At 35.8% G+C, this 22584-nt stretch overlaps 1 protein-coding gene across 2 annotated transcripts; it reads right to left on the reverse strand.

Annotated features, from left to right (window-relative positions):
- Positions 1-1861: 1861 nt before the first annotated feature.
- On the reverse strand, positions 1862-22552 carry TYW5 (tRNA-yW synthesizing protein 5). Of its 2 annotated transcripts, XM_015077980.3 has the most exons (8): positions 22391-22546; positions 17620-17774; positions 12842-12911; positions 9934-9978; positions 8739-8876; positions 6690-6777; positions 6191-6307; positions 1873-3882 (listed from the first exon to the last, which is right to left on the reverse strand). In XM_015077980.3, exons 1-8 carry the CDS (start codon positions 22466-22468, stop codon positions 3626-3628), a joined length of 948 nt encoding a protein of 315 aa, XP_014933466.1. In that variant the 5' UTR covers positions 22469-22546; the 3' UTR covers positions 1873-3625. The 2 variants fall into 2 exon arrangements, with proteins under 2 accessions (XP_053071499.1, XP_014933466.1); XM_053215524.1 differs by lacking the exon at positions 8739-8876 and having other exon boundaries at positions 1862-3882; positions 22391-22552.
- Positions 22553-22584: the final 32 nt, after the last annotated feature.

The raw sequence follows: 22584 nt of genomic DNA on the forward strand, positions 1-22584 counted from the left end.
GTAAGTTCAGGTTGGTCTAGTAGCTCTTAGTGGTAGAAACAGGCAGTTGCTTAGGGTGGTCATTTTAGGATCCCATTTAATGGAGCTTTAAAAATAGAATACAACTTAGGCATACTTAAAACACCAAACACTCAGCATGTGTGCTTGCAACAAGACTGAGGTAACAGCAGGGATGTGTGAGTGACTGCCTGTCGACTGGCTCCTCACCACGTCTGGTCTCAGCCCTGGAGGAAGGAGTCCCAGCAGCACAGCTCTGACCCCACGCATACCTGCACTCCAGCTTCCTGCATTTTGCTTTCCTTCAACTTCTCAGGTTCAGCTTAGATGTCTGTTGGCAACTTCAGATAGGTGAGAGAAAAGCCTCCTTACCAAGATTCTTTCCAAATGTTCCCATAGCCGCTCTTCAAAAGGGTGGAAAGATACAAAATAAGCCTTGTTGAATTTATTTCCCTTTTTAAAACTGTAAGTGACAAGTTTTAAATCAATTACTGAATAAGTAGAATTCCAATGTAATTATGTGCCAAGACAAATACTGTTAGTGTTCATGAAAAACTAATACAGTCTAACACATGTATTTAAAAAAGTTGTTTTGAAAGAATGATAGAGGGGCCAAAAAAAAAAAAGTCAAAATATACAACTGCAGATTCCAGTCTGCACACCTAAATTGTCTAACTTCTTCCCAAAGGCAATCACGATCACTGGTTTCTTGTATATTCTAGCAGAGATAATTCTATACATATACAAATATAAATGTTTACTTACAGCAAACCTTTGTTTTACACAAACGGCAGTATACTATATCCATAGTTTCCAACCTTTTTCTCATTTAATTACCTTGAAAACTTTCTTGCCAGTACTACAATACCTCTGTCTCATTGTTTGACTGCATAGTATTCCATTTTCTCTTACACTCTGTTGTTTACTTGTTAGTCTTACTTTGTATCCCTTGTCTATGTGGTACAGTGAGTGGTACAGTGACAAGTTTTGCTGACAGAGAAGAAAAATTCCTTTGTGTATCAGGTCAAGCCCCCAAACTGTAGTCAAAGAATAACAAGAGATGTGCTGCACCTAAGGGAGAAAGCGTGGACAATTACTGACCTGGTCACCACAGCTGTAATTCCAGTTTCTGTCACAAGCCTGGACAATCACTTAGGCGATGTGGATTGATAAAATGATTTCTAAGATCCCTTTCAGCAATAAAGTTCTAAGATTTGGAATTCCTGAGACGTTGCAGCTAACACATACTGTTTAATATGTTATATATTAAAAATATCTCATTTGGTCTCAATCAGGTCAGCAAAAAAGATAAATGCAAAATTAAGACTCTAACATTAAAAAATATGACCAAGGAAATCATTTTAAAATTTCCCTAAGGGTTCACTTCTAGTTTTATAGGCATTATAATTTAATACTGCCACAAGAGCCACCCCAAATCTCAAAGCTAGCACCAGCCATCACTGTCCCTGGCCTGGAATTATCTCTGTAATTTTGTAGCAACCGTATAAAATACAAGTTTAAAGATGAGGAAAATAAGCTTCAGAAAGATTAAATTATTTAACTTGCCTAAGGTCATGCAGTGTGCTTCCCAAATAAACTGAATTAAAATGAATATTCATTGGGAAGATTATAATCTGTTTTACTTCCAAGTTTTCTACATGACTCTGGATATATACTTTGCACTGATTCTCTTTGTGTTGTTTTTTTTAAAGAGGCAAAACCCAGGAGGTTTATTAAAGAGCTGAGCATAAATACTGTTCAAACTAACAGAGGTTTTTTTTTCTTCCCAAAGGAAAAGGAATCATTAAAGAATTTCTTTGCTTAATCTAAGAACTAAAGATAATTAAAAAAAAAAAAAAACAACTAGTAATTAAATCAGGCTAATGTGACAATTGCTTTTCTAACAGACCGTCTTTTTACTTTTGTTGACCTGAGTAACTTCAATCTCTCTTCCCAAAGGCACCTAGGGAGTTCAGAATGATTTTTTATATACTTTTCCGTTATTTATCGTAATGTTTTTTATACCTGAAATTAATCAAACTCCAAACACAGGATATGAACAGACGAATTACTTTAACAGAAAATTATTTTGTCCGTAATTAAAACGCACCAACTTGATGCACTCAGATTGCTTTAGATGAACACATTTGTGTTCAGTAAGTATATCTGGTCTTTCTTCAATGAAATTGCAATATAATTACAAAGAATGGCACAGATCCACATACAATGGCTCATTGTCTTCAATGATGACAACATTATTGGGATCTCTCCTGTATTTGTTCTTAAAAAAAGAATTTTTCTCTTTAAAAAGAGGTGGAAAATCATTTAGTGGGGAAAACTAATTGGGCTGAGATTTAGCTGTAAGTATAAATTAAAACAGATTTGAACATTTTCTGACGTTGAATAACTGAAAAAAGGGGCAGATCTGACTTTGAGTGCCAAAAAACCCCAGGATCAGATTAAACTTTTTGGACAAATCACAAAACCAATAATCCAAATTACTATCATTTAATCCAGTTGTTCTCAATCCTGATTATACATCAAAACAACCTATGAGGTCTACCAGATACAGATACTATACCAAACCCTAAACATACCGAATAAAGTCTACAAAGTTGGTGCCTAGACAACTGTGTTTTAAAAAGCTCAAAGGAAAAATGTAGTAGACATCGTTGGTTGCTCATCTTCTTTTCCTAACCTGAATCCTAATTTTAAAAATTATCCATGCTGTCCGCATGTATACCTCATGTACCTCAGAGGAAGAGGATTCTACTTATAAGCTCCAGGAGACCCAGTTGTTCTAAGGGTTATTCCATACCGTTTCCCAGTGACTGGCTCAGCGGTAGACAGGTCTAAGCCACTTTAGATCAATGAGACCCTGGGAAAGCTTTTGCATATTAAGAGAAGGCCCTTGGAATCCAGCCTGACTTCTCCACTGCATGTAAATGAAGAAGCACATGGCTCCAACTGCTATTGGCAATCATCCCGTGACCACGAGGGTAGCCAGCCTTAGGATGATGCCAATGCTGCATTTGAAAATGGGAGAAACAAACCTAGAGGTTCTTGGTGACACTACTGAATCACTGGATCAGAAATACTGAAGCCCGTTTATCAGTTGACTTCATGTATAATGATTCAGTATATTTTATTAAGTCATTTTATTTTTTTTTATGTTTGAGAGGGAGACAGCACACAAACAGGGGAGAAGAACAGAGAGAGCACAAGCGGGGGGAGAAGAACAGAGAGGGACAGAGCATTCCAAGCAGGCTCACCACTGTCAGCATGGAGCCTGATATGGGGCTCGATCCCACAAACAGATCATGACCTGAGCCACTTAACCGATTGAGCCAACCAATCTATTTTATTAAGTCATTTTAAGTTGGATTTTTAATTATTTGCATCTGAAAGCTAGAGTGGTCCCACCCAGTACAACATTCTTTCAACCTACTGTATTAAATAGAAACCATATAAATACAAATTCATATTTAATCTATAAGTCTGAGATAGATTTATCTTTCCTATTTTAACAAAGAATCAATCTTTAAAAAATATTTTATATGTTATACTTTTCTAATATTTGAGTTGAACTGTATTGCAAAGTTTATATTACTTGCATTCACTTCATTATTTACTCAAAGTTTTTACTATAGGCTTTATCTTGAATGTGTAAGACCATTCGCCGTGCATAGAAGTCCCTGTATTCCTCTGGTAATTCAGACAGTGTTTTTAAAGCTCTGTCCAGAATTTGTGCAGCTCTTGATGCTGCCGTAGGGTCTTTGTTTCCATAGGTATCCGTTTTATCATAGCATTCAGACGGAAGGTGCTTCCAAAAAACATTCACTCCCACTCCAAACTCTTCAGAGATTACGTTATGGAACCATAAAGCTAGAGAAAGTTAAAAAAAAAAAAAAAAAAAAAAAACCACCAAGTTAAAAATAAAACCTAGAGTAAAAAAAAACACCAAAATGTCAGTGAAATATCACAAATTGCATATAGCCAATGTAAGAAATTCTTGTAACTAGATGCCTTCGTTAGCACACTCCCAGCTTTTAACAGAATCATTCTAACTTTTATGAACTGCCAAACAATTTAAAGTGTCAATAACACAACCCTACGTTTAAAACCTTTGGAAATAGCAATTTTCCCTTTTAACTTGAAAGACATAATAAAGTTGTATTTGTTTTGTAGTTCTGTAATTTGGGGCTATGTTTTGTGTTACTTGTTTACACTTCCTGAGTCCTACAACCACATCAAAAGTGTTTATTTTTTGTACACAGAACATTTCAATTATTTGAGGAGTATCTTTGACCTTTTCTGCCTCAGCACAGTACTTTTGTTCTCAAAGACTTCCTATTCAAGCTGCATATTTGGTTTTCTAACTTGCTTAAATTTGCATTCATTGTAGCCTCCTTAGTTTCATATTTCTAATTAAATTAATTATAATTTTCTTATATTTCTTTCAACTCCTTTACAATATATAAAACTAAAGCACATATCTGGTGGTGGAGATGATGAGTAAACTTTGTCAAATGATATAGCTAATTAATTTTTCACTTCCTCTAGAACATTTCTTTGTTTTCCATTGAGTCTAAACATTTTCAAACTTACAGGTGCTATAGGAATATGAAAGCAACATCACAATATAATAAAGATGAAATACTAGTCACATCAAAAAATGTTTAATCTTGTGAATGGGAGAAAGTAAGACTTACAAGATGCTAAATTTTACAAACAAACTCATTCTAAGTGCTCTAGGAAAAACAAAGCTTAAAATATTTTGATTTGCAAAACTAGTTTCAAACATGGATTTAATCTTAATTATTCTTTAAGAATCTTTTTGCCTTATTCAGTATAACAGGAAAAAAAAGCTAACCATTCTGTTAAATTTGAATGCAAAGATGGGGGTTTTGCTTTTGTTTCAAAATATATGCAAATGTTCAGTATTTCTGGCTTTTTTTTTTTTAACTTGTATATAGAATAAGGGAAACTTGTATATAGCATAGCTCCTAACCATTGTCTAAAGATATAAAACCCCAAGATTTAAATAATGGCAATAGATTTAAAGACTAGTATGCTGGTTGTTTACAGAGAACATAAGAATAAATAAGTCAATGTATCAAATCAGTATTATGTTAAGGACATGGTAACAGGCCCCTTGGAGAATACAAAAATTACCAAAATATGGTTACTTATCCTCAAGCAGTGTATAATGTAGCCCCAAATGAAATCATCATATTAAAAAAAAATTTTTTTAATGTTTAGTTTTGAGAGAGAGAGAGAGAGAGAGAGAGAGAGAGAGAAGGACAGAATATGCGTGGGGGGTGGGCAGAGAGAGGGAGACAGAATCTGAAGCAGGCTCCAGGCTCTGAACTGTCAGCACAGAGCCCGACGCGGGGCTTGAACTCACGGACTGTGAGATCATGACCTGAGCCGAAGTCGGCCGCCCAACCGACTGAGCCACCCAGACACCCCTCATCATATTTTTACTAATACTTTTTTACTTAATTCTGTCCCTGAAAAAGAGGTATTAATGATTAAAAATATATTAAATATGGGAAATAGGACTATATAAACAGAATTTGTTAATGGACTCCTTTAATCTTAATTGTGATTTTTTTATCTTCAGGTATTCACTTTTGAATAATAATTAGATATTAATTACATCACTAACTACAACTAATGCCTATTTATTGTACAAAGAAATTAAGCGACACTAATTCAGACCTTAGAATATAATGCACAAAAAAGACATCATAGGTGTTAAGATTATAATAATTTGATACTTAATAAAATTTCTAATCTCCTTTGGCTTTGAAATATATTTACCATTTCTTTGTAAATGCTTAAGTGACACAATTCTAAAATATATAAATATTTTAGAAATGAAGTGATTAAAAAGAACAAACTAATCTTTTCCCAGATATAAATCTATTGCTTGATGTCATTAAATAATTAAGAGTATTATATTAATAATATATATTTATAGGTAGCCTTTGAAAAACAAGATTATTAATTTTATAAGAATTTGCTTAAGCATACTTTAAACACACATACACAGTTGTATATAAAAATCAACTTGTATAGGACAGAACATATAATAAATATACTTTTGTACTAAAAAAAATCATATAATGGATGAGTGACAGAGTACAGAGTTTATAAACAGCAAATTAATGAGGTCTAGAAATCTTACCAGGAATGAATAATACATCTCCAGCTTTAAGGGAACATTCATACCTTCTAGCTTTGCAAAACAGTGGATATTTAGCTAAGTCTGGATTGTCTATATTCAGTACTTCTGATTTAGTACCTGAAAAGTTGCAAAAAAGGATAATAAAGATTAAGCAAAGTTAGCATTTCTTAAAAGGTAATCGCAAATATAAACTTGAAAGTGTATTCTTTTCTGTACAATTATTTATTTTATCCACACTGTGAGAACAATTACTATTCTGAAACCTAAGCCAGTTTTCAGTGACCCACCCTTTATGACCATGGACATCCATGTAATATAATTAAGAAAATTTGAAAATTTCATTGTTCACACAGCCTATTACCTATATACACATGCACAGTGAACACAAATACATCATAATTAGGAAGAAGCCCTAAGATATTTTTCTATGAAAATAGAATTCTTAAAAAGAGAAACTGAATAGACCAGACCTTAGAAATATAAACTTAAAAAAAAGTACCTGATAAATATAGATACTGGGCATCTCGAGGACTGAATAGTACAACACGTTTTTTTCCTGTCACTTGTATCAAGAAGTTATCCATTACCTGAAGGCCAATAAGAACTTATGGATAAGCAATATCTAAAATTCAAATAAATAGAACCAGTGGTATTCCAAACAGTTAAATGTAAACCCTATCCTTTAGCAAGACTTACCTCACATTATCTAAAACTCTTACAGTAATATTCTAATCTAACAAAGAAAACATTTGTATTCTAAATACAACTGTGCCTTTATTAGAGGTATTCCAGCAGCATTGCCTTAAAATGGTAAGGACTGGCAAGCCATTAGGAAATCTGAGGACTATTTGCCCTTGCCCCAGTATTCTGACAGAGAAGGTAGTTACATCTACTTGAGGCTCCCCTTGGTTAGTACTTATTTTACTTATTTGTCAGGGGATGCAGTGCAATGAACATTGGACAACAGATTGAAAAGCACTTAGAAAAATTAGGTGCTGGAAAAACACAAAGTATTGCTGTAATCAAACACTACTAAACTCTTATATAGCCAACCATAATTTAGTTACGGCATCCTGATTTCCAAATTATTTCTACCGGACTATAACTTGGCAAATGTTCTTTATGTACTTACTAATGGAGTAATCTTGATTTCTGCACATGCAAGGATATACTTTGTTGGTACACATTGTGGAAAATGTTAAAAGGTGGAGATACATAATTCTTAGCCAAGGAATTAAAATATATACTAAGCAAGATATATTCATAATTATTTACATTTTGCTTCTACCTAAGCATTTCTCCTTTCACTAACCCTTTTCTTATGTAAACCTTAACTATATAACAAGCACTCCTTTGACTTATTTTTAATTTAAGAAAAGATTTATCAAATTTCATTATAAATCCAGATAAAAGTGATACTAGTTAAAATTTAAAATAGTCACATAATACAATTAAAAATATATTTCAGTTACCATATCATTTTCTCACCATATCATTTATGTAAAACGTTTAAAAACTAAGCTAAGAATTTGTCTACCTCATTTAATTAGTTATTATGTTACAATCCTCCCAAGAGATCCTCAGCTGAATTATAATACATTTATAAAACAATATAGCTTGATTTAGAACTTAAAAAAAATTATTTTATCCTTATTTATTTATTTTTAAAGTTTATTTATTCTGAGAGAGAAAGAGAGAAAGTGGACACATGAGTGAGAGCAGAGGGAGGGACAGAGAGAGAGGAGAGAGAATTCCAAGTAGGCTCCGCAGTGCCAGCGCAGAGCCTGACATGGGGCCAGAACCCACGAACCATGAGATCATGACCTGAGCCGAAACCAAGAGTCGGACGCTTAACCAACTGAGCCACCAAGGCACCCCCAAAATTATTTTATGTTTAGAAACTTATTAGGTATTGCTTTAGCTTCCTAAATTTCTCCACCCAACAACAAACCATACACAATCCTACACTTTTAATGTGTAGGATTAATGTGTTTAAAATATTTATATGCATATATTTAAGCAAGTAAAATTATAATACCATGATATACATCTTGCTGCTCAACCAATACAGTTGACATTTCACATTCTCAAGGGATATATAATCTAAGATCTTCAGATATCCCCAAATTCTTACAACTGGAAATGGCTCTCCACAAACTTCTGCCTTTCTCTTGAAAAATAGTTCCACCTAGTCACATGTGTCATCTTCACATCCTCATATCATAACCTTATGACTTTTGCCATTTGTGCAACTTTCCCCCCTCATCTGGTGGCCATTTTTCACAAAAAAAAACAAACAAAAAAACAAAACAAAAAAAAAAACCCTACACAAAACTTACATACACACAATATAACAAGACCACAGAGAAATGCAAATATGAGAAACTAGGCACCAACTTGCAGAGCACCTGTTTTCAAAGCTCATGTTTCAGCAAATTATATCTCCAAGATCTTTAGGGTAGTCTACAGAACGTTAAAATTGTAAATGTTATATCTATAAATGCGAAAGATTGACTATAGCTTCAGATTTCTCATTTATGTAGCATACATCGTAGTGGGTCCAAAGTTGTAATCCTGGTGAGCTAATTCGAAAAACACTGGAAAAGAACTGCTCCTCTTTGAAAAATTTTGGAAACTTAATATCTCCTTCCAGTAAAGGAAACTGCTTTCTGATATCTGCAACATCCTGCATTGAGAGAAACATGGTAAAAAATTTTAATAATAAATGCAATATTGGTGTAATGCTTGTTTTACTTCAGTCTGCCATCAGAGCCCAAGATATCAAGGAGGAATGGGGCAAAAGTCTGTTCATTGCTTTAAAATACTAGTAGGTGACCACAGCCAACACATGCTCTTTCAAATGAAGTAATAACAGACTATGTAACAAGACTGCAGATTCAACAATATCAGTACTGTTAAGCTTTATATGCTTAATTAATAGGTTCTTCCTATTTAAACAACAATCATACAATTGCCATCTACTCCAACATTAAGTATTTAAAATCTATGAGTCAACAACTTGAACATTATCAACTATGTAAAACCTGTGGGTTTTACTAAGGGAGGAAACTAAAAGAAAGTAAAGAATGAAATGGGAAATAAAAGGAAAAACCAGAATCTTACTTGATCGTTTTATTTTTTAATTTTTTTAATGTTTATTTTTGAGAGAGAGTGAGCGAGAGTGAGCATAAGCAGGGGAAGGACAGAGAGAGAGGAAGACACAGGATCTGAAGCAGGCTCCAGGCTTCTGAGCTGTCAGCACAGAGCCCGATGTGGGGCTCAAACCCATGAACTATGAGATCATGACTTGAGCTTAAGTTGGATGCTTAACCGATTGAGCCACCCAAGCGCCCTTACTTGATCATTTTAGGCAGCCATATTAATTTGACTCTGAATACATGTCAAAACTTATATAATGAATTATTCATAATGTTTATAATTATTTTAGATTATATTTTATTAGTTGAATGGCCATCTGTAAAATATATTGTTGAAAGGATTTCTTAATTATATAGAGATTAGAGTAGATGACTTTAAACACTAAGATACTATGGTCCTGCCTAAGAACTAAGTAACCAACTTTTAATAATTTTATCTTATTCAAGGGCACAAATCATTGAGAAAAGAATGGAAAAAGATGAAACAAGTCATGTGTCAGGCACTAAGTATAAAACTACAGTGCCAATTAAAATATATATATCCATTTAGGTTTTAAGCATTTGTTTTACATTCAGAATTCTTACCTTTCTAGGGTCTTCCCCAAGTGACCGTAAGTAGTACTTCTCATCCTTAAATATTGCAAAGAAAAATAACATAAACATTCACTTAAAAATACTAGAAAGTAAAGACAGAAGGAAATGAGTCTTAAAATCTAACCCAGTTAAGTTGTTTTCGAAACAGTTCTGTTTTCTTACCCTTTCTACTAATGCTCTCTGGTGGCCATATGAAGAAATAGCTTCATAGGCCGCTTATTAGAAGGACTAGATCCACAAAATGTTATATGAAATAAATTTGAAAGGCAACACATACCTACTATGTCTAAAACACAATGCTTAATTTACTTTTTAATGTTTATTTATTTTTGAGAGAGAGAGATAGAGCACGAGCAGGAAAGGGGCAGAGAGAGAGGGAAACACAGGATCCAAAGCAGGCTCCAGGCTCTGAGCACTCAGCGCAGAGACCCACACAGGGCTCAAACTCACAGACCACAAGATCATGACCAGAGCCGAAACTGGAAGCTTAACTGATTCAGCCACCCAGGCGTCCCTACAATGCTTAGTTTAGATTTTATGCTCTAAATTACTTAGACTCTTAACAGTTTATAAGACTGAAAAGAATTCTCATTTGTATAACACACATGATCTCAAGGTATTGTGGAAGCTAACAACAAACTTCTTCATGTAATGCAAATGTAGAATAGGAGATAAATATAACAATTTATATTTTCAGTAATAAATATTTTAAAAATCCGGAACACTGCATTTTATCAAGGTAAGCCTTATAACTGATCATATAAATTCTCAAGCCAAATCCTTTAGAGTCAGCTCATGTATGAATTAGAAATATGTCACATCAGAGTAGTAAATTTATGTTGATACTTTAAAAAACTGTCAACTACCCTTCACTGAGTAGCCAGAGTAGAGAAGTGTTTGAATTATAAAACACTACTGTTGCTTGCATTTCCTCTAAAAATTAAAGAACTGAGATACTGGGTCAAGTACAGGGGCAATCCAACTCAGGAATTCTGCCTCTTTTATACCTACACCTTACCATCATAACACAAAATTCAAAATCTACATTATTTATCTTAACAACATATTATAAATCTAGGACCAAAAATTTAACTCAGCTCTCAGATCCAGTGTTTTCAATTTTTTTTTTTAACATTTATTAATTTTTGAAAGATAGAGAGAGACAGGGTGCGAATGGGGGAGGAGCAGAGAGAGAGGGAGACACAGAATCCAAAGCAGGCTCCAGGCTTCAAGCTGTCAGTACAGAGCCCGCCGCGGGGCCCAAACTCGCGGACCGTGAGATCATAACCTGAGCCGAAGTCGGCCGCCCAACCGACTGAGCCACCCAGGCGCCCCTCAGATCCAGTGTTTTTATGTTTTTAACTAGCGTCATATAATTTCTATAAATTTCTTACTGGGTAAATAGGTTTCAAAGTATGGTTTTCGGAATTCTAAGTTTTCTGTCCGTTCTAATATTTCAGGATTGAAAAAAGTAAATTCAGACTTTCAAGGTCACGCTCTTGTCGGGGTAGCCCCAACCACTGACTGAGCAAGACGGAAAAGGACTAGACACTGTCACCCACCCACACACACAGGACTCCTCTAACAGGCAGTCTTTGCCGAGGAGTTCCACCTTGAGCTGGCAGAGATGCTGTCTTCCCCCACCTAACCCTCCCCTTTCTTTTCAGAAGTATTACTCCCCAATAAACTTTTTTGCACTCCTAAGCCCATCTGTGCACCTGCTTCCTGGAGGACTGAGCTGATAGTCTATCTTCATCTTACACCTAAAAATTATGCATTTATGTCTAAAAATTATGGAAAGTTGTAAATAAGATGAATATATACTGTTAGTTCAGGTAAAGCTAATGGATTCAGTTTTAGTAGACAATCTAATCATATCATAGAATCACAGCCCTGCAGAGTGTGGAGGGATCCTGGTGATAATCTAGTGTAACCACTACCTGCTGAAACAACTGTGAACAGGCAGCACCCATCACAACCAAACTGGCCACCAGCCCAGCTGGCTCAAATGCAGACAACAGCTTTATTCAAAACTTAACAAGCAGTTTATTTTTAAAATGTGCTTTTGAGATGACAGTGAATTTGTTAAAAATGTATTTCTATATAAGCTGCAATGTCTTATCTCAAGATATTTAAATTGAATTATTTAAAACTGGATTATAATGTAAATAAGTAGAATTCTTCTGCATTTAATTCTGAACAAATGTTACAGCAAATACAACAGCAATCACATTGATAATAACTAACAATAATAAAATATAGAAACAGTCTAACAGTCAATAAGATATGAAAATAAAGTTCTCTTTTAGCATTTGAACTTTGCATATCAGACCAAAGCATTTTCTTAAAGCATTTTTTTTTTTTTTAGTTTGTTTATTTTGAGAGAGAGAGCATGAGTGGGTGAGGGGCAGAGACAGGGAGAGAGATTCCCAAGCAGGCTCCACACTGTCAGCATGGAGCCTGATGTGGGGCTTGAACTCACAAACCGTGAGATCATAACCTGAGCTGAAGTCAGACACTTAACTGACTGAGCCACCTAGGTGCCCACACACCAAAGCATTTTCTAAGAAAGTATTATTAATAGCTAACATTTAGTGAGTAGTTTCTACATGTCAGGCATTGATTTTATTTAGTTAACTGTCACAAAAACTTTATCAAATAGGTACTATTATTGTTCCTGTTTTATAGATGAGTATATCAAGGCACAGAAAAATAACATGGCCAAGGTTTGAGATCTAATAAATAGCAAAACTAGATCTACGGCATATACAACCAAACCTTAAAAACAGCTATCAGAGAAGGCGGCAACTCTGGTATATCTAATGTTCTTGTACAAGAAAATCCACCTAGTATACAGATATTAATGCTTTCTAAAGAAAATAATGTTCAAAGCAGTTACCTCTGAAATAAAGAATTCTTCATGCTTTTCTTCAGCTGCCCTTTGAACCAACTTATCAAAAGGTAAAGTTCTGAAATAAACACAAAAGAAGCCTTAGACTTAATAAATCAAAAGGTAAAGTTCTGAAATAAACAAAAAAGTAGCCTTAGACTTAATAATAAATCAACCAGTAATATTCTATAGGTATATATATAGGTTTGTTGGAGTTATATGATCTTCTGTTTTACAGTATCCATAATTTTTATTATATCTATTATGTGCAATTTTTCAAAATTCATTTAACAGTGTGCTTATTTGACCTAGATTGTCTAAAGTTTTGATTTCAAACATTAAAGGTTTTTAAATCTATGGTGCAAATGAATCATTCTAATGTCAATATCCTCCTATTCCAAGTTACTGTTAGAAAAATGTTTCTGTGGTATCTGGTTATCTCTCCATATACACAAACTTTCAAACTTGCTACTTATTTTCAAGTGTCATGGCAAAACAAGTCTTGTGACTGACAAATGGAACAAACTACTAGTGCTACTTTGGAAGAGATAGTAAGCGAATGGTCCAGTGAAGATCAAGTCCTTCCCTCTCTCACTGATCTTCCTGCCTTTAGGTACTACCACAGAAAACAGAGGCCCATAACACTGCTCTCAGTCTCCTTCACTACTATGTCATTTAAAAAAAAATTTTTTTTTAGTGTTTATTTATTTTTGAGAGGGAGAGAGAGACAGAGCATGAATGGTGGAGGGGCAGAGAGAGAGAGAGAGCGAGAGAGAGAGAGAGAGAGAAAATCCAAAGCAGGCTTCAGGCTCCGAGCTGTCAGTACAGAGCCCAACGCGGGGCTTGAACCCATGATCCATGAGATCACGACCTAAGCCAAAGTCAGATGCTCAACTGACTGAGCCACCCAGGCGCCCCACCACCACTCTGTCATTTTAAAGATCCTGAGGTGGGGCGCCTGGGTGGCTCAGTCAGTTGAGCATCTGACTTCAGCTTAGGTCATGATTTCACAGCTTGTGAGTTCGAGCCCCATGTTGGGCTCTGTGCTGACAGCTCAGAGCCTGCAGCCTGATTCAGATTCTGTGCCTCCCTCTCTCTCTGCCCCAACCCATTTGCATTCTGTGTCTGTCTCCCTCAAAAATAAATAAACATTAAAAAAATTTTTTTTAAGATCCTGAGGAATACCTCAAGAAGAATTCAGTGAAGGGACCAAATTTTATTCTTCTTCAATATTTCTGTTTAAATGGCTATCTCCTTCCACCCTTATAAACAGAGATGAACATCACAGAAGCAGTTTGTTTCCTTTTGTCTTACTCTTGAGCCTGGAAGGCTACCATTTCTCTGGGTCCCATCCTATCTATTCAACATTCTAGAATCAAAAGAAATGACCCCCACATGAAGATGACAACAGTAACATCAAGAAAATGAAGTCTTCAAAAGCGTCTGGGTCAAAAGCCTCTCCTCCACCCCTCCACTGCACTCCAACCTCCAAAAGTCCAATTAAGAGTTGTAATCTTTTCATTCTTCCTACCTAATATCTTCCCACTTAAATGTGTACTGAGGAGGTGGGGAGAAAGGGTTAGTAAAAACCCTTTCTCCTTCTCTATAAGAAGATGACCTTGGGCCTACCTTCTCCTAGCAATGTTTTCATAAAAACTTACTTATTTAAGATAAATGTGGAATGTTAGCTGTGATATCAGGTAACATTGTGTATTGTAAAAATGACCCTTGATTGATAAACTATGTCTGAACTAAAAGGCTGATGAGTGGACTGTAAATATTTGTTAAGAAGCAAAAGATTTGGCTTCCCTGTGTGCAGTGTAACTCTTGTAACTGAGTTTGTCCCTTGGTGGAACCTAGAAGCTAAATTCATGGGGCCATTTCATGTCACTGGTTTCTGTGGATTCTGTGGCTTGACTAAACTAGGGTGTTTCTGTACCCACCTATATAGTCTTGTTCCCTTACAACTAAGCTGTCACTTGGTGAGCCAAAAAATGGCTACTGTATTGGAATAAAGACTCCCACTGATCCTATACTGCTAGAATGTGGTTTCCCGCCTTGTATCCTTTTGTAAAGCTAAGTGAATCTGATGCCAGATTACGAACTAGTGAGTCCTGTGGCTATGAATGTCAGTCTGAACTTGAGGACATTGCTGATAATTATGTACAAGAGTGAGCACTGCCAAGAGAGAAGAAAGGAGTCTGCCATTTGCTCAGACCAATTTCCTACTACAGTTTCTGGCTAATTATATCAACAAATTTACTTGGAATCCCCCTATGCAATGTTTTCCTCTCTGACCTCATCACATACCCTTATTCTTACTAAAGCATCTTTGAAGAGTTTGGGGAAAATGTAGAAGCTTCTCTGGTCCAGAGCTACCCCTGTAATTGGCACAGTAGCCCAGGCTTATCTTTTTACTAGGAAAACTCAGAAGGGTTTTAAGACCTGCACAAGAACAGGGCAATGAAGAAAAGCAGAACTTGGGTGCTATCAGCAATCTTGTCCCTCATGTAGTGGTGCCTGTCAGAGCTTCTATGTAAGCAAAGCTGAGACAGGGGGAAATGAGGTATGAATTAGGAAGTTCCTTGGTCTAGAGGTTTTATCTATCTTATGAATGTTTCAAAATAAAGGACACCTGCTATTTAAATTCCATTTGTCTGGACTGGTAGACAGACCAGTAAGGGAGATAGTATCAAAGAGGGGTTAGTCTCATGGGCTCTGTGGAGTCAGGCAAATTTGGGTATAGGTTTGGTTCATTATTTCAAGGTATATGATCTTGGGTAAGTTACTTAATGTTTTTAAGCCTCTGTTTTCTCAACTGTGTAATCATAAACAACAACAACAAACAACAAAAACTACCTCACAGATAGTTTCCAAATTAAATGACTAATATAATCTAGGATGCTTGGCACAGCGCCTGATATATAGTAAGTGCTCAGGAAAGGACAGATGGTAGGGTGAACAACAATGATAATGTACCCATTAGCAGCATGAAAGTAGTTACCAACATTTTAAAAAAGAAAAAGAAATCTTCACTGTCCTGGTCCCCATTTGCAAAGGCTGCTTTGCAAAATCAAGATCAGGATTAATAAAAGTATAAGTAAGAGCAGGATGATGACAGGAATTAGATGACGTGATAGACAGAAGCAGTTAAATAAAGCTTATGTAAGAGTCAGACTTACTTATTTTTTTGAACGCCCAGAAAAATACCAACAATATTCTTTCACCACACAAGACTCTCCTCATACTACCCTGATTCTAGAGGAACAATGAAAGGCACCAAGAAGGAAGAAGTAAAAGCTAAGACTTGGGAATGTATTGCTTTTCAAATATTTAATAAGCAGAAATGCAACCTTAAACTGAAGTGGTAACAATGATACATGTGTGTAGGATTTCTTACTTTCTAGACTCCTTTTGACCTAGATGCCTCCCTTCTTTCCTACTCCCTGGTTGGTAACTGCCAAAAATGACTGCATCTATTTTTTTCTTGCACTAAGAAAATAATCTTGCAACTCTTTAGCAGCTCTAGTGAAAGGCTTGGAGAAAGCTGGGATAAGAACTATTACATAATGTATGTGCTTCAAAACAAGTTTTGAAAAGTTTATGGAACATGACAAAACATCAAAGCAATTCAAGATGAAGTTTCAATGCCCATTTGTTATGGTTTTGGACTCTCTGGAAAATAAACATCATTAATTGCTGGCTTAAAAATGTTCATCATTCCAGCACTTTCTTCCACTTTTCTGGTTTAATAAAAAATGAAAAGTTCTTGCACTTATTAAAACTTATGGCAATTAAATTCAATTCATGGCCTACTAAACACCAAAACTATAATGGTGAATATTCAAAGGCTCAAAAACTAAGAAATACTTTGGCAAGCTGCTATATGAGCTTGGATATTTCTAATGAGAAAGGAATGGCTCTGGACATTAGAAGCTCTGTTTAACTCATCTCTAAACTCTGGAAGGAACAGTGAGAACCACCTTTCTTTAAAAATCAGTCTTTTGTGAACTACATGGTTTTTCAACTGAATTTGCTGGAAACTGCATGTGCACAGAATATAAAAATTTGTTTTTTTTTAAACATTTTTAATGAAACTTATGGGAATAAATAGCATATTAAATCTGTAAGATTATAGCATTTAAAACATTGAAGTTTGGACATTCAGCAGCTTTTAACTATCACTTACTTTTAAGACATCTCAAGCATAAAATGATAAACACAAGGGAAATTAAAAGCATCTAAAGTTATTGTGTCAAAAAAGAAAATTATGATTTTTTAAGTTATCCAAGTTGATGAAAACCTATAGCAAACATAGCAACTACCTGACCTATATTTCTGGAGGGAGCAGAAAAAAGAAAGCATGGGCTTATGCTTTTCTAACAATGAAGAATTAGAAAATCTTTTAAAAATAAGGGCATTAAAAATCAAGCTAGGTTATGAAGGGAAACTTTAGAATTCATTACTCTAGATAACAATTACTAATGAGGTAGGATCAATTAATTAATGAAGCACTGAATGACTACAGCAGACCCAATTTGGGGGTTAATCTAACTCAAGTTATAGAAATCTGGTTCCTTCCAGAGTTCCAGAAGGTAGCAGGTCTTTGAAAATGTCTTTATATAATTATGTAAATTTAGAATTTAAAAATTAGTAAGCTATTCCATGACTGTATCAAACTAGCCAAAAGATGAAATGCAGTATGGTCTTTGTATAATAATACAAAACTATTTTATAAAGGTTTAAAAGCTATTTGTAATCCCAGAGTAAGCCTCAGAAGAAAATACCTATATACAAAGTTCTTACTAATGAAGTCCATCTGGGCAACTGCAGCAACATGAATCTTTACTTCTTTTTTCCCTCCAACTTGGCTCAGGTAATCCACTGTCCATTTGCTTGTACATGCCCCCAAATCGATTCCTTCCAACACTAGAGGTTTTCTCTGTAAGTGGCAAAAACATACAACAAAAAATTAGGGAAAATGAATAATATATGAGGAGTTATATTTGGCAATACAGGGACAAAAACAGTAAGAAATGATTCTTGATCCTAAGATGCTCAGACTCAGACCTTTTGACAATTCATGCTGTAACTGAAACAGGAAGAGCAACAATGTAATACACTTAGAACAAAATTTAACATTAGGAAAACAAACCAAACAAAACAGCAGTGCCATCACTAGCTAGGAACAACAAATCTGAACATTACTTACAGCATTTTCACAAGTGCTATTTATAACAAAAATATAAATAATTAAAATGTGTACTTTACAGTCAATATTGTTTGTAACTTTTTATTTTTATACTATTTCAAACTTGTGAAAAAGTTGCAAGAACATTACAAAGAACTCACATATACTCTTTACTCTGATTCACCAACTGTTAATTTAACATTTTGCCCCATTTACTTCACCATTTGCTCTCATGTTCACTATGTGTATAGAGAGGAACATATCATTAAAAATAAATTAACTTCAAGGTAAGTTGCTGACATCACACTTCTTTATCTCCAAAAACTTGAGTATAGTTTCTGAGAACAAAGATGTTTTCTTACATAGCCACAGAATAATTATCAAAATTAGATTTAACACTGATAAAAATACTACTACTTTACAATCCATATCCAATTTGCTAATTGTCCTATTATCTCTTATAGCTTTTTTTTTTTGTCTATTTCTGAAATCCCACATTGCATTTAGTTACCATGTCTCTTTTAATCTGGAACAGTTCCTCAGCCTTTTTCTTCCATTACCTTGACATTTTTGAAAAGTACAGGCCAATTATTTTGTAGGATGCCCTTCTATTTCAGTTTATCTCATGTTTCTCTGTGATTAGATTCAGGTCATACATTTTTGGAAGAAATGTACCACGGAAGCAATGCTGCGTCCTCCTCAGTGCAACACATCAGGTAGCACATATTTTGCTCTATTATTTGTGATGTTAATTTTGAGCAACTGGTAATTCCTGCCTGAATCAAGTATTACTATGATGAATGCAAAAATCATGATTTTTAAAAAATTTCATCATCTTCTACATTAGGTAGCATTCTAATGTCAAAATGAGTTCTAACATCTCCATTTATTTATTTTATTCACTTGGTTTAATCTACTGATTTAATTTGATGCTTGAAATATCTCACATTTGGCCAGTAGGATCCAATCTAGCTGGCTCTTGTGAATTTTTACCTGAACACATCCTTTCTTTATAGCAAAAAACCACAATCCAGAATCCTTTTATACTTTTTCTGTCCCAGCCCTACAGTCATTTCATATTTAGAAACCATGATCTTGGTATTAGGTGTGTTCATTGCTATTGGGGTGTCATTACTTCTAGGCCTTCTCAGTGGACAGAGCTAAGAAATGTGTGAAAGTTTGTGTATATTCATTTCTCCTTTTCCCAAAGACACACACATAATCACACATAGCCCACATATGTATATACCTATATCTATTTCTCTCTCTCTCCAAGCATACATATACACTATATACACATATGCACTTAATAAATGTATGTATGAACAAACCAAAATACCACCAACACTGAAACCCCAATACCGATCTTACACAAGGTTCATTTTAAATTTCATTGTTTATATATTTGTAACTCTCTTCTGTTAACAGTGAGAAACCTTGTTGCTATCATCTTCAATGTTTAATCAATTGCATAATCCCAGAATTCACAATAAATACTTTCACGATTGCTAAGTCATATCACTGTAAAAAGCAAGTCTATTAACTAGAGTTCAGTATTTGTTTACAGTTCTTTTTGTCTTTAGACTGAAGACATACCAAGTACTGTGCTCAAAAGTGATTTGGGTTACTTATCTCCCTCCCCCTTACTTAAGTTCACTTGTTATTTTTTTAAATTCTACATTAGAGTTTTGGTTTTTTTAATCACTACTCACCATTAATTTTATTATCAGTATTACTTTAGAATGTAAACATTAATGTGATCCCCAGAGTCAAAACTATGCGAAGAGGTCATCCCATCCATATTCTTCCACTTCCTGCTCACTCATCCCTTATAGATAACCAGTCTCATTTTTGGCTTATCGTTCCTGGTTTTGTTTGTTTGTTTGGCAGAGAACAGAAACACATATACTTCCTTATTTCCCCTTCTTTTTTACAAAAAAAAAAAAAGTGGCATATTTTGTGAGGTTTTTTTTGGTAATTTGATATTTTTTTTTAATTTAAAAATATATCCTGGAAATCACTGCTATCAGTTCAGATTATCTCCCTCATTCTTTTTTACTGCTTTGTACACCATAATGTAAATGAACAATTTAACCAATCACTCTCCTGTGCATAGTATTTTTAGATTATTTGCAATAATCCCCAAAGTAAACTCCTCAAAGAGGGATTGCTGGGTTATAAAGTAAACACACATAGTTTTGTTAGATATGCCAAATTCCTCTCCACAAGGGTTGTACCACTTGGCATAAAGTGTGAGAGTTCCAGTTTCTTCACAGCCTCACCAAGAGTATTATTAAAGCCATAGATAAGAAATGGTGTATCAGTGTAGCTTTAAGTTCTCTTATGAGTAAAGTTGAACATCTTTTCATGTGTAGAGGCTATTTTTTATCTTTTTTTTTTTTTTTTTGGTCAACTGCTCACATTTTATCAGATTTTTGGCCTTTCACACCCCACCCCCTTAATTTTTAGAAGTTCTTTATATACATGGCCTTTTCTGCCCTTTTATGAAACATGTTGCAAATACTTTCTTCCCCAGCTTGTATTTTATGTATTCAAATTTTAATCTGTTACCACACCTGAATTTTCTGTCACAGTTAGACTGTCCACTGACCTAGATTATGGAGGAATTTATCCATGTTTTCTTCTAACACCCGTGTAGTTTAATTTTTCTACATTTATGTCTCTGATCCATTTAGAGATTTGATTATTCTTGTGTATGATGTCAGATATAAATCTAATTTTATCATTTTTTGAAATGACTAGTTGCCCCCGCATCACTTATTTAAAAGTTCCTTTGCCCCAGTGATTTTTAAAAAATTTTTTTAACGTTTTATTTATTTTTGAGACAGGGAGAGACAGAGCATGAACAGGGGAGGGTCAGAGAGAGGGAGACACAGAATCTGAAACAGGCTCCAGGCTCTGAGCTGTCAGCACAGAGCCCGACGCGGGTCTCGAACTCACGGACTGCGAGATCATGACCTGAGCCGAAGTCGGCCGCTTAACCCACTGAGCCACCCAGGCGCTAGAATTTATTTCTAGATGTACACCTCCAGACTTTCTATTCTGTTTCTCTGGTCTATCTATTCATGCACCTATATCACACTGTTAATTATTAAAACATGTTAAAAATCTGAGGACTATGCCCCCTCATCGATTTTCTTTAGTGTTTCCAAGTAGAAAGGTCTTGTTTCACAGTTTTATTAGTTTCTACTTTATTACATCGTGGCCAGGGTGTTGTTTGCAATATCCCACTTTAGGAAACTTAAGTATGTCCACTTTGTGACATATTATATGTATCTTGTCTGTAAAGATTACGTTACAAAATACTCTTTGCCATGCATCTTAGAAAGCATTTTCACATACATTGTTTCTCCACAATCGTGCCCTACAAGCATCTTATGCGATCACATCCTGAGGTGGGAGTAGGGAGGGCAACAACAACCCATCCAGCACTAGACCCACAAATAAATGAAGGCTTAGATCTTCGCTCTAGATTGCTAACTCCTAAAAGCAAACAAACAAACAAACAAGCAATCAAAAAACTTCGCTCCTGACTTTTTTCATACTGAGAACTAGCTCTGTGACCACCCTTCTAAATATCAAGTAAAATTGCTGAGGGAGAGTTCTACCATAAGCATACTAACTGTAAGCTTGTGGATTATATTTTTCTTTTAAGTACCTGCTGGACTCTTTAGCCTGTTCTGAAGCCTGGATTCCCTTACAAAGCACCGCGAGTCAAAATACTTCTCTTTAATATTATCCTCTTCAGTATTCTCTTAAGGAACTGAGGTTCGAATTACACATATAAGAGGTTCCAACGTCTGAACTGGAATTCAGGTTAGTTAGAACCCAAGACCAGGGGAAGTCAGTTTCCCGAGGGATTCCCATTGCTTTCCCTTTTGGCTCGATGCAGTGAAAAATTGCTCTTCTGAACCCAGTCAGTGGAGTAGACTAACATGCGCCTTTCACGCAACCAGTGGGGCGACGAAACCTCTAAACTTTAAGAAACCCAACGCAACTCCCTTCGTTGCCATGGTAACGGAGGAAGACAAAATAATAGAGTCCGTCCAGAGCCACCCTTCGCAGCGAGCAGCGCTTATCAGGCAAGCTATTTCTCGCACTCCTGGCTCCGCTGTCACCCTGCTCCCTGAAAACGTGGAGCTGTTCTCCCTGGAAAACTTGACAGATGATCCATTCGACATCCCCCATGTGCTCTCTCCCCTGGCCACAGAGCCAACAAGCCATCTTCAGCCGCCTGCCGCCTCTTCCCCATACCCTGGGTCTCCAGAAAGCAGTTCGGAGCCGCCCGAGTGGCAGGGACAGGTATTCCCTGGCTCCCTGCGGTTCGGCCTGCCCGAGGGCCTCACCTGAGGGTACAGCTGCTGCGTGAACTGTTCCTGCGAAACGCCCTCCAGCCGGGCTACCGGGATGCTCTGCCAGGCCATGGTCGCTCACGCCTGTCCCGCTCAAGTCCCAGGAACCCCGGCCCGACACGTCCGTCAGCGCGCCATCCGCCCGGAAACGCGACCCGGAGAGAAAAGGTCCGCGGGGCCGCTCGACT

This window comes from Acinonyx jubatus, chromosome C1 (assembly GCF_027475565.1).
Source record: "Acinonyx jubatus isolate Ajub_Pintada_27869175 chromosome C1, VMU_Ajub_asm_v1.0, whole genome shotgun sequence".
NCBI classification, from domain to species: domain Eukaryota; kingdom Metazoa; phylum Chordata; class Mammalia; order Carnivora; family Felidae; genus Acinonyx; species Acinonyx jubatus.